This window comes from Sus scrofa, chromosome 6 (assembly GCF_054392235.1).
Source record: "Sus scrofa isolate SSC_HxYL_T2T_F1_AM1 chromosome 6, Sscrofa_HxYL_maternal_Yorkshire_Landrace_v2.0, whole genome shotgun sequence".
Classification (NCBI taxonomy): Eukaryota; Metazoa; Chordata; class Mammalia; order Artiodactyla; family Suidae; genus Sus; species Sus scrofa.
This window is the reverse complement of record NC_139388.1, coordinates 15,469,646-15,481,950: the sequence shown is the minus strand read 5'-3', so window position 1 is coordinate 15,481,950 and position 12,305 is coordinate 15,469,646. Positions and strand designations below refer to the sequence as shown.

The 12,305-nt window shown below is 40.0% G+C and overlaps 1 protein-coding gene across 2 annotated transcripts in view; it reads left to right on the top strand.

Annotated features, from left to right (window-relative positions):
- Window positions 1-12,305, top strand: part of AP1G1 (adaptor related protein complex 1 subunit gamma 1) — an 89,762-nt gene that overhangs the window by 71,922 nt on the left and 5,535 nt on the right. For both annotated transcript variants that reach the window (XM_003481797.5, XM_084959671.1), the window contains 5 exons: window positions 744-885; window positions 1,076-1,202; window positions 7,934-8,041; window positions 8,162-8,322; window positions 12,075-12,173. In XM_003481797.5, coding sequence (XP_003481845.1) covers window positions 744-885; window positions 1,076-1,202; window positions 7,934-8,041; window positions 8,162-8,322; window positions 12,075-12,173 — 637 coding nt within the window. The remainder of the gene's footprint in view (window positions 1-743; window positions 886-1,075; window positions 1,203-7,933; window positions 8,042-8,161; window positions 8,323-12,074; window positions 12,174-12,305) is intronic.

Below are 12,305 nucleotides of genomic sequence, written 5' to 3'. Positions count from 1 at the left end.
TATGTTTTTTCATTTCCCTTCTCCCCCTTCTTTTAATGTGGAAAGTTTGCCTCATTTTCCATTTTATTTGGTGAAGAAGTAGGAGTTGTTTTTTCTCAAGAGAATCTCATTCATATACCATTACTATTAATATTTTGATGTGTCACCTTTTTTTTTTTTTTTAGGACCGCACCTGTGGCATAGGGAGGTTCCCACGCTAGGGGGTTGAATCAAAGCTGCAGCTGCCAGCCTACACCACAGCCACAGCAACTCTGCATCCCAGCCACGTCTGCGACCTAACACAGCTCACGGCAATGCCAGATCCCTAATGGCAGTGAGCAAGGCTATGGATCAGACCCATGTCCTCATGGGTCCTAGTCTGGTTTGTTACTGCTGAGCCACAGTGGGAACTCCTGGTGTGTGTTATCTTTTTCTCACCCTACTTTTATGTAGTGTCTGACTTGAAGCTGCTAATACCTACTTACTTACATTTCTTTCATTCCAGTTTCTCTCTCACTGAGAAATCCCAGTCTCTGGGGATTTAGGTGAACAGTTTGTTCAGTCAAGGTTTCTTGCCTGCCCTTAATCCAGCCAGGAATTTAGGTCATGTATTCTTATAATCCAGCTTCTATTTTAGTGTATGAGTTGGGAAGTGGGGAGGGGCTGTGTCTCTCCATGTTTGGCTCCAGTATAGTTACAGTGATTGTTTTGGGTGGGGGATCCAGTTTAACTGCCTAGAATTTAACCACTTCAGATTATTTCAGGTCTGCCCTGCTTGAGAGAATGCCTGTTATGGAAAAAGTCACCACAAATGGCCCTACTGAGATTGTGCAGACAAACGGAGAGACAGAACCAGCTCCTCTAGAGACCAAACCACCACCCTCTGGGCCGCAGCCCACCAGCCAGGTAGCTTTTTGCTTGCATATCTGGGGATCCTCATGATCTTAGTTTCCTCAGAACCTGTCTCTTAGCTGATTCCCTTCAATGTTCCTGGATTGATTGATTGTTCTCTTCCTTATTTTTAAGCATTGAAAGGGCTTTGCATTAGATATAGATTAGATAGTAACTAATGGATGAGTCTTATTTCCTTGTTTAGGCCAATGATTTATTGGATTTGTTGGGAGGAAATGATATAACACCTGTTATTCCAACTGCACCTACAAGCAAACCAGCTTCTGCTGGTGGAGAACTTCTTGATTTGCTGGGAGACATCAACCTTACAGGTGAGACAAGATTAGAGCTAGAGCTCTTTCCTGCTTGGCGAGGTATGTGGACCTCAGGGCAACACTGCACTAAGCATAGACTTTCTAGCACAGGAAGCAATTGAAGATAGGAGAGGCTAAGTGAAAAGCAAGAATCTTCACAATATCTGGTATATTAGTTGCTGCACTAATGCTCTAGAGATAATTTGTAGGGTTTCCTTAAAGTCTGCTTTTTAATTTTTTGGAGAATAAATTACTCATAGTATTTTAAGATAGAAAGGACTGTCTCAGGCTAGAAAAGAAATATGTCCCAAGAAATACATCACTTTTTTCTAGATTTCTGTCTACTCATGGTTAGTTTTCAAGAGCTTTGGCCATTGGTGGAGAGTGGAGAGATAATTAACCCATTTTTCTCCCTCGCTCTCTTCCTCTCTGTCTCTCTGGTATTAAAGCAATGGAAGGAGAAAATCATCCATGATTATAATATTCAAAATAACTTTTCATTGGAGAGTATCTTTTCTTTGTTTATATATAGTAGATATTTGTAATTAATGTGTTCAGAGACACTGTGAACATGATTCGGGAGAGACAAGAATATCTCTGTAGCATATACTTTCTTTCTGGAGTGACTTCTTTTTTTTTTGTCTTTTTGTCTTGTTGTTGTTGTTGTTGTTGTTGTTGCTATTTCTTGGGCCGCTCCCGCGGCATATGGAGGTTCCCAGGCTAGGGGTTGAATCGGAGCTGTAGCCACCGGCCTACGCCAGAGCCACAGCAACGCGGGATCCGAGCCGCGTCTGCAACCTGCACCACAGCTCACGGCAACGCTGGATCGTTAACCCACTGAGCAAGGGCAGGGACCGAACCCGCAACCTCATGGTTCCTAGTCGGATTCGTTAACCACTGCGCCACGACGGGAACTCCTGGAGTGACTTCTTTAAAAGTATAGTGGAGAGTAATAACACATTCCTGTTGTGGCTCAGCGGTAATGAACTCGGCTAGTATCCATGAAGATGCAAGTTCAATCCCTGGTCTTAAGCAGGAAACAGCTAAAGGATAAGAATGTTGAGCACTCATCTAGACTGGCTTTCACAGACTGAACATTTTTTTCCTAACACAGCAGTCTCCCAGAGCTTATGGTTTATGTTTATGTCTTAACAATATTCCAGAATGTTACTTGTCATATGCTTACAGTCACTCATTCACAAATAGTCAATTTCAAGTCCTCAGATGCCAGAGCTATCCTGGATATATGGAAAAGCAAAAAAATACCCCATGGTTAAAACATGATAGGCTTTACTTAGTAACGTATTAGCATTTCCATGTTAGTACATAATCTTCACAATTATAATTTTATTTTTATTTATTTATTTATTTATTTATTTATTGTCTTTTTGCCTTTTCTAGGGCCACTCCTGCGGCATATGGAGGTTCCCAGGCTAGGGGTCGAATCAGAGCTGTAGCTGCTGGCCTACGCCACAGCCACAGCAACGTGGGATCTGAGCTGCGTCTGCGACCTACACCACAGCTCACAGCAACGCCGGGTCCTTAACCCACTGAGCAAGGCCAGGGATTGGACCCTCAACCTCATGGTTCCTAGTCAGATTCGTTAACTACTGTGCCACAACGGAAACTCCCAAAGTTATAATTTTAAATGGTTGTCTAATATTTCATTAAGAAGTTTGTACCCTTCTTTACCAAGTTCCTTGCTATTGGGCATTTTGTTTGTTTCTAGATTTCTCCTATAACTGATGACTCAACAGATATCATCATTAGGCTTAATCTTTCTGATTCTGATTAAAATAAGAATAATAAACACTGGAGTTTCCATCGTGGCTCAGTGGTTAACGAATCCAAATAAGAACCATGAGGTTGTGGGTTCGATCCCTGGCCTTGCTCAGTGGGTTAAGGATCTGGTGTTGCCATTATCTGTGGTGTAGGTTGCAGACACAGCTCGGATCCTGCATTGCTGTGGTGTAGGCTGGTGGCTACAGCTCCGATTAGACCCCTAACCTGGGAACCTCCATATGCCGCGGGGGCAGCCCTGAAAAACAAGAAAAGAAAAAAAAAAAGAATGACAAATACTTATAGAGTATTTGTGAGGAACGATGACTTAGTGCATATGTGGCACATAGTAGGTACTTGGTAAATGTTATTTATTTTGTTCTTGGTGTATGTGCCCACGATTTTCACTATATGGTTCTAAATATTATATATTGCTTTTTTTTTTTTTTGCTTTTTAGGGCTACACCCACGGCCTATGGAAGTTCCCAAGCTAGAGGTCAAATTGGAGCTGCAGCTGCCAGCCACAGCCACAGCCACATCCATGGCAACGCCAGATCTGAGCAATGTCTGTGACCTACACTGCAGCTCACAGCAACACTGGATCTTTAACCCATAGAGCAAGGTCAGGGGTTGAACTCGCATCCTCATGGATACTAGTTGAGTTCATTACCACAGAGCCACAACAGGAACTCCTATATTACCACTTTTAAGATACCCTAATGGGTAACAGACTGGTCCTATCATTTTGTTCATTTTTATTTTTTCAGTCACAGGGAATGTCTTATATTTATCCATGTTTGCATTATGCATGGATTTCCCTTTTGCACACTCCTTTTGTATCCTTTAATTCATTTATCATGAGGTCTTTTTTAAAGAATTTTATTGTGGTTGATTTACACTGTTCTGTCAATTTCTGCTATACAGCAGTGTCACCCAGTCATACATCTCTCTACACACTGTCTTTCTTATATTATCTTTCATTATGTTCTATCACAAGTGATTGGACATAGTTTTCTCTGCTATGTCATGATAGCAGGACTATCCTGAGATCTTTTTTCTTTTTCTCTTTTTCGGGGTTGGGGGATGGTTCCCTATGGCATATGGAGTTCCTGGAGCAAGGGATCAGATCCAAGGTAAAGTTGTGACCTACACCACAATTGCTGTAACACTGGATCTTTTAACCCACTGTTCTGGGTGGGGATTGAAATTGTGTCTTTGGTGCTTCAAAGATGCCATTGATCTCTTTGCACCACAGCGGGAACTCCTGTTTTTTTTTTTTTCTTACCTTCTTTTTTTTCTAGTGTTATATGACAAAGTAAAATGTTAAAAAGCCTAGATTTTTCTTCCATATTCATAATGCTTTAAACACGTTTTTCCATTTTCTTTCCTTTTTTTTTTTTTTTTTTTTTTTTTCTTTCTGCTTTTTAGGGCCACACCCATGGCATATGGAGGTTTCCAGGCCAGGGGTCATATTGGAGCTGCCCTTGCATTTTTATGAAGCTGATGGCGATACCTACTGTGCCCTTACATTTTTAAGTAAAAATTTTGAGTTCTAAATTCTCTAAGCCATCATTATAGTTATATCCTAATGCATAGTAGAAATTAGGAAATAAATTTAGATGTGCTTTTAGAGAAATGGAGCAATGAGTTTTCCTGTCTGTGTCTTGGGTAGCCTGTGGTTTTTCATGGGAACACATTTCTAAATTGCTTTGAAAATGGAAAATGTGGGGAAATTACTACATTAGGTTTATAAAAACTAGTATAACTATTTGAATGTTTCTTTATATTCTTCATTGGTGATCTATTTGACTGCATATCCTGAGGTGTTTGTTCACATTTGTTTTAGCTCCTGTGCTTTGCTTAGCCATTTGTATTTCTACCTCTTGGTAATTTTTAGTATGTCATTTTTCCCCCCTAAGTTTACTTGGACATTTTTTGAAAGCTAATTCAGCCTTTCTCTGTTTCATTTTGTTAGTGCTTTTGAAAATGGTGTAATTCATTTAATTTCATAAATAGTTTGAATCTACTTAAGCATAAAATGCATTCTCCTTTGTTGAATTTTCTTATTGCCTCTTCTCGGAATCTTGTTTTCTGTCACTTTATGGTTATGTTGTATTACTCGCCTTCCTTAACTTGTTCTTATTTGGGAAGATCAAGTAAAAATGGTAGTCTGGTGATTTCTTTTCCCCATTCCTTGTGTACTTCCCCTCATCTCCTTCGAGCTTGATCCCAGAGGTAACTACTCACTATCCTAAAGCAGTGTTGGCTTTGGTGTTTCTCCCATTCCTGTGCGTTTCTAGAATGAAACAGTGTGTAATATTGTTTTGCCATTTTTTTGCCTTTTTAGAATTCATATCCAACCAAATGTGTACTTTTGTACCTTTTTTGCTAAACATCGTATTTTTGAATAATCCATGTTATGTGTATTTCTAGTGCATTCATACTTTTACTGTTGTTTGTGTATGTATAGGATTTTGTCAATGCACCACGATATATTTACCTGTTATCTTTTTCTTTAACTTAAAACATTTTTTACTTTTTATTTTGTTAATTGAAATGTTGATTTACAGTGTTGTGTTAGTTTCTGGTGTACAGCAAAATGATTCAGTTGTAAGCTTTTTCATATTCTTTTCTGTTATGGTTTATTATAGGATATTGAGTATAGTTCTCTGTGCTGTACAGTCTGACTTTGTTATTTATTTTATATATAGTAGTTTGTATCTGCTAATCCCAAACTCTTAATTTATCTTTCCCTCACCCCCTTCCGCTTTGGTAAGCACAAGCTTGTTGTCTGTGTCTGTAAGTCTGTTTCATAAATAAGTTCATTTGTGTCATATTTTAGATTCCACATGTAAGTGATGTTATTTTTCTTCCTCTTTCTGACATACTTCACCTAGCGTAATAATCTATAGGTCTATCCATGTTGCTGCAGATGGCGTTATTTCATTCTTTTTTATGGCTGAGTAGTATTCTAATATATCACATCTTCTTTATCCATTCATCTGTTGATGGACATTTAGGTTGCTTCTATGTCTTGGCTATTGTAAATAGTTATCCCATGAATATTGGGGTGCATGTGTCTTTTTTTGAATTATACTTTTGTCTGGATATATGCCCAGGAGTGGGATGGCTGGATCATGTGGCAACTGTATTTTTAGTTTTTTAGAGAACCTCTATCCTGCTTTCTATAGTGGCTGCACCAGTTTACATTCCCACCAACAGTATAGGAGGGCTTCCTTTTCTTCACACCCTCTCCAGCAGTTTTTTAGACTTTTTAATGGTGGCCATTCTGACTGTTGTGAGATGCTACCTCGTTGTAGTTTTGATTTGCATTTCTCTAATAACTAGCAATGTTGAGCATCTTTTCATGTGCCTGTTGGCCATCTGTCTTCTTTGGAGAAATGTTTACTTAGGTCTTCTGCCCGTTTTTTGAGTGGGTTGTTTTTTCCTTATTGAATTGTTTAAGTTTCTTTGTACATCTTGGAAATTAAGCCCTTGTCAGTCACATTGTTTTGGAAATATTTTCTTCCAGTACAGAGTTTTGTTTTTGTTTTTTGTTTTGTTTTGTTTTCTTTTTTCGCTTTGTTTTGTTTATGGTTTTTCTTTGCTATACAACCCATTATCTTGATGATGGACCTTTTGATTATTTCTACCATTTAATTGTTAGAAATGATCTTGCAGAGTTCCTGCTGTGATGGATGGGTTAATGATCCAGCATTGTCTCTGTTGTGGTGCAGGTTCCATCCTCGCCCTGGCGCAGTGGATTAAGGATCTGGCATTGCCCAGGAACTTTCATATACCACAGGTGCAGCCGAAAAAAAAAAAAAGAAATTATCTTGTTTGGCACACTTTTTGTACATGTCTCCCTGTGTATATATGCAAGGATAAAATCAAAAGCATTCCTAAGAAAGCAGTGGTTCTCAACTGAGGGAGATTTTTGCCCATGAGGGGCTGGCAGTGTATGAAGGTGTTTTTGCTTGTCAGAACTGGGAGCATGCCAGCACTGCTGTTAAGCATGCTATAGTGCACACGAAAGCCCCTACAGCAAAGACTTACCTAGTCTGAAATTTCATTAGTTTTAAGGTTGGGAACCTTTAGTTTAACGGTTATACTCAGGTTCATCTCTCCTATTGCCAAATTGTTCCTTGGTTGCACCAGTTTGTGTCCCTATGGCAGAGGTTATAAGTCCCCATTGCTCCGTATTCTTACCAGTGTCTAGTGTTACCAGACATTGAAAAGTTCACTGTTCTGGAGGATATGAAGTAGTATCTCATTGTGATTTTGATTTCATGTCCCTAATTACTCTTAAGATTGAGTATCTCGTTCATAAGATTGCCTTTTCATTCAGATTCCTTCTTCTTTGAGTTGCTTGTTCATCTTTCTTACTCTTGAGTCCCTTTTGTGACTCAGCAATAACCAACCTGAGCCTGACTAGTACCCATGAAGATGAGGGTTCGATCCCTGGCCTTGCTCAGTGTGTTAAGAATCCGGCGTTGTCGTGAGCTGTGATGTAGGTTGCAGACACAGCTGGGATCTGGCTTTGCTGTGTTGTAGGCCAGCAGCTATAGCTCCGATCCAACCCCTAGCCTGGTAACTTCCATATGCCACAGATGCGCCCTAAAAAGCAGGAAAAAAAAGAAAAAAAGACGATCAATAAATAAAACTGAGTTACCTTTTTTCTTTATTGATTTGTGGAAGATATTTATAGCTCTGTATACTCATCTGGTTTTTTTGTAGCAGGCATTTTCTTCTGCCTTTGGTCTAGTTGTTTGTCTTTTTTTAACGAATAGAAGTTACTCATTTTTAAGTTTTTGAATTTTTAGTTCTTTCCCTTTATATAGTTTAAGCTTTTTGCATCTTGCTTCAGGCTCCTTCCATTAATTTGAGATATAATGGATTTCTTCTGTGTTTTCTTGGTGAGATTTGTCATGCTGGTTAAGATTGACTTAACTTTGGGCTGTTTCGTGTAGGTGCTCCATCTGCTGCTCCTGCCCCTGCTTCAGTCCCACAGATATCCCAGCCCCCCTTCTTGTTGGATGGGCTTTCCTCACAGCCTCTCTTCAATGACATCGCTACAGGTATGATTACTGGTGTTTATCATCATTAGAGCAATGAGAGGTCGCCACTGAAGAAAGGAGGTCATAATTTTGTAAGCATTAGGCAGACTCAAGTAGACTCATCTCCCTGTGCTTTTCCAGGCATCCCTTCCATCACAGCGTACAGTAAGAATGGCTTGAAGATAGAATTCACCTTTGAACGATCAAACACCAACCCCAGTGTCACAGTGATAACGATACAGGCCTCCAACAGCACAGAGCTGGACATGACAGACTTTGTCTTTCAGGCTGCAGTACCAAAGGTACTCTAATTTGTCTTCTTGGCCTTTATCCTTGGATTAAAGATTGGCTGATTATTTGTTATGCATTTGATAAGGGGTATATTTTAATGTTTAGAGATTAAATTTGCAGGCTTAACTCAAGCTAGCAATAATGTGACTATTATGATTCATTGAAGCATGTCATTTTTAAGGAATACTTCTTGCTTGGTCATAAATATTCCTACAATTAGTATCATAGGATAAAGGAAGGACATTCTAATAGTAGTGAGAGAGCGAATTCTACAAGGTAGGTCGTTAATGCTCAGGGCATTGAAGATGGATTGGAGTGCAGCGATACAGTGGTAAAGACCTAAAAAACACTGTTCTAACATGGAATTAAAGTTAAAACAAGATGAGAGACTTGAAGTTCCCACTGTGGTACAGTGGATTAAGAATCCAACCGCAGCAGCTCAGTTGGCTGCAGAGAGGCACGGGTTTAATCCACAGCCTAGTGCAGTGGGTTAAAAGATCTGGTGTTGCCATGCAGCTTGGATTCAGTCCCTGGCCTAGGAACTTCCATATGCCATGAGTGCAGCCTTTAAAAAAAAATTTGGTCTCTTAGTAATATAAGTGACACACTCCTCCTTCGTTACCATCTAGTTTACTTTTGATACAGCAACTACTTGTTTTTGTAAATTGAAGTTTTGTTTATACCGAATTGTAGTTTAAGGAATGTTTATGTCCATCGTTGAATAAGTTTTGAAAATAAAAATTTTGGATGAGGAATGGGCACAATTTTTCTGTAAGAGATGAGATGTTGTAAACATTCTAGGCCACATGCTGACATAGTGCAGAACTGCCACGGGCAGTATATAAATAAAGGGGTGTGGCTCTGTTCCAACAAAACATTTGCAGGAACAGTTTCGGGTCATTCCTGCTTGGCCCATGGACCGTATTTTGCCAACCTCTGGGGGAGATTAAGCTAATCTGCTCTTTGCAGTGACGTGCGAGGTATGACATACAAACAACACAGTTTTGGCCTTTTCTGTTTGTGGCTTCTGCTAACTTTTCTGCTTTCTTTACTTGCATTTTTTACAAGCCAGAATAATGTAGATATTTTAGAAGCAGTAGAATGGTTTCAATACTAGTTGTGTGATGTTAAGCAAGTTCCTTAACCTCTATGCCTCAGTTTCTTCCACTGCAAAAAGTGTGTGTGTGTTTGGGGCGGGTGGGGGCAGGGCATATCATCATTCTACTTCATAGAGTTTCTTTGAGGAATACATGGGTTTTGTGTGCCAGGTACTGTTGTAAGCACTTTTTGTTTGTTCAGAGCTCAGTAAGTGTTAGCTGCTACAACTTAGGGCTTTACACATACTTCCTTAGGCTGCTATGCTAGCAACATCCTGTCTCTGCTTTAAAGCATGGCTTTATTCTTGCTGCTGTACTGTATAATGCCTATTTGCATATAATGATGTATTTTAAACTTCAAAGTGGCGTATTTCATAGGTTTTACTAATACTGTTATTTTTATTATTTCTGAAATTGAGGTACATTTTTATTTATTTATTTATTTATTTATTTATTTTTTGTCTTTTCAGAGCCACACCCACGGCATATAGAAGTCCCCAGGCTAGGGGTTGAATCGGAGCTACAGCTGCCAGCCCACGCCACAGCCACAGCCATGCCAGATCCAAGCCGAATCTGTGTTCTATACCACAGCTCATGCCAATTTCAAACCACTGACCCACTAAGCAGAGCCAAGGATCAAACCTGCATCCTCATGGATCCTAGTTGGATTCGTTTCCGCTGCAGCATGACGGGAACTCCCAAGGTGCATTTTAAAATTGATACCCTTGTCATGGTTTAATTGGCAGCATATTTTCTCAGTGGTGTATGTAATAATGGTGTTAATTACAATTTACGGCATTTTACATTTAACAAAATAAATGTAAATAAATGAATAATATTTTAGCTTAGATAATTTATCTTGACAGTGGAATTATGAGTAAGTCCCAATGTAATAAGTCTCTGCTTTGAGGTTCAATCTTTACTTATAATTTTTGGCCTTAAAGTCTTGGTAAGCCAGTGGTCCTCCCTCCCTCCTTTCCTCCCTCTCTTTTTCTCTCTCCCCTTTGTCCTTCTCCATTTTTTTCTCCCTATATGTCTGTCTTTATCTCTCCTCCTCTTCTACTTTTCTTTTCTTTTTTTTTTTTTAGGGCTGTACCCATGGCATATGGAAGTTCCCAGGCTAGGGGTCGAAGTGAAGCTAAGCTGCTGGCGTACACCACAGCCACAGCAGGATCTGAGCTGTGTCTGCAACCTACACCACAGCTCATGGTAACACCAGATCCTTAACACACTGAGCGAGGCCAGGGATTGAACCTGTGTCCTCATGGATACTAGTAAGGTTTGTTTCCACTGAGTCATAACAGAAACTCCAAGAGAATTTTTTTTAAAAACAGCTACATACATACTATATTGTGCCAACTGTGACTTACCTATCTTGCTCATAGCACTTTTGTCCCTCGTCCCTGTAAACAAACAAAATCCACCAGCGCTCAACAAAATATGGTATTTGGCTTTTCCAGGTCTTCTGCTATACAGGCTAGTTCTGCATGTAATTTTTCTTTTAGGGCTTTGTGTTGCAGATGTAGAGATCCTGATGTGTTCCACATACATATATGGACAAGCTGGCTCTTCCCAGCCTTTCTTTCACCTCTGTTATGTAGGAGTAATCCTTGACGTGTTCCAAATCATATAAGCTTTAGAAAACAAAGGTTTAGGTCTCTGGTCCCAACAACCATCTAAATACACAAAAGCATAAAGGCCTGTAGTTGGTGACTGCTGTCTGGTTTACTGGTTTATTTATTTAGCTTTTTAGAGCCGTTCCTGTGGCATATGGAGGTTGCTCTATTCGACTCAGGCTAGGGTCTGATTGAAGCTGTAGCCACTGGCCTCCACCACAGCCGCAGCAACGCCAGATCTGAGCTGCGTCTGTGACCTACGCCACAGCTCATAGCAATGCCGGATCCTTAACCCACCAAGCGAGGCCAGGGGCGGAACCCGCATCTTCATGGTCACTAGTCGGATTCGTTTTTGCTGTGCTACAGCAGAAGTCCCTGGTTTACTATTTTTAGAAAGCTTTTCAGTAAATAACCAACAAGGACCTACTGTAGAGCACAGGGAACTATACTCAACTAATTTTTTTTTTTCTTAGCCACAGGCCCCTGTCTTTTGTTTTTTTGTTTGTTTTGTTTTTTTAGCCTGCATAGTTGATCAGTTACTATTAAGTGAGGTTGCCTGAAAAAGAATTGCTCACCTTTTGAACAGTGATGAAAGGAAAGAGTACCAGAAAGGAAAGAGCAGCTCATTGCTAGAAACAATGGGGTTTTATAAATACCATAAAGTGGAGTTCCCTTCGTTGCTCAGTGGTTAATAAACCCTACTAGGATCCATGAGGATGTGGGTTTGATCCCTGGCCTGACTCAGTAGGTTAAGGATCTGGCATTGCTGTGGCTGTGGTGTAGGCTGGCAGCTGTAGCTCCGATTCAGCCTGTAGCCTTGGAACTTCCATATGCCGAGGGTGCAGCCCTAAGAAAAGGCAAAAAATAAATAAATAAATACCATAAAGTGATCATCAGTCCACATGCTGTGAATTGCTGATATCTGGAAAACCAAGAGAATCTAGTAGTAGGTAAATCTATTAACTGAACCATCATCTGAGTGTCTTTTATTTCCTGACGCTTCTGGCAAGTGTATTCCTTTTTCTGAAGAGTGCCCTTTGTTCCCCTCAGACATTCCAGCTGCAGCTTCTGTCTCCTAGCAGCAGCATTGTCCCAGCGTTTAACACGGGGACCATCACCCAAGTCATTAAAGTTCTGAACCCACAGAAGGTGAGTAGCACATTTGAAGATGTTATCTAAGCAAAATGTAAGGATTTTCTGTGAAATAAAAATTGCTTTGTTTCTCTGGGTTTTTCTGACTCATAACAGAAAAGAAATCTATTAAAATGTCTGGTCTAACCT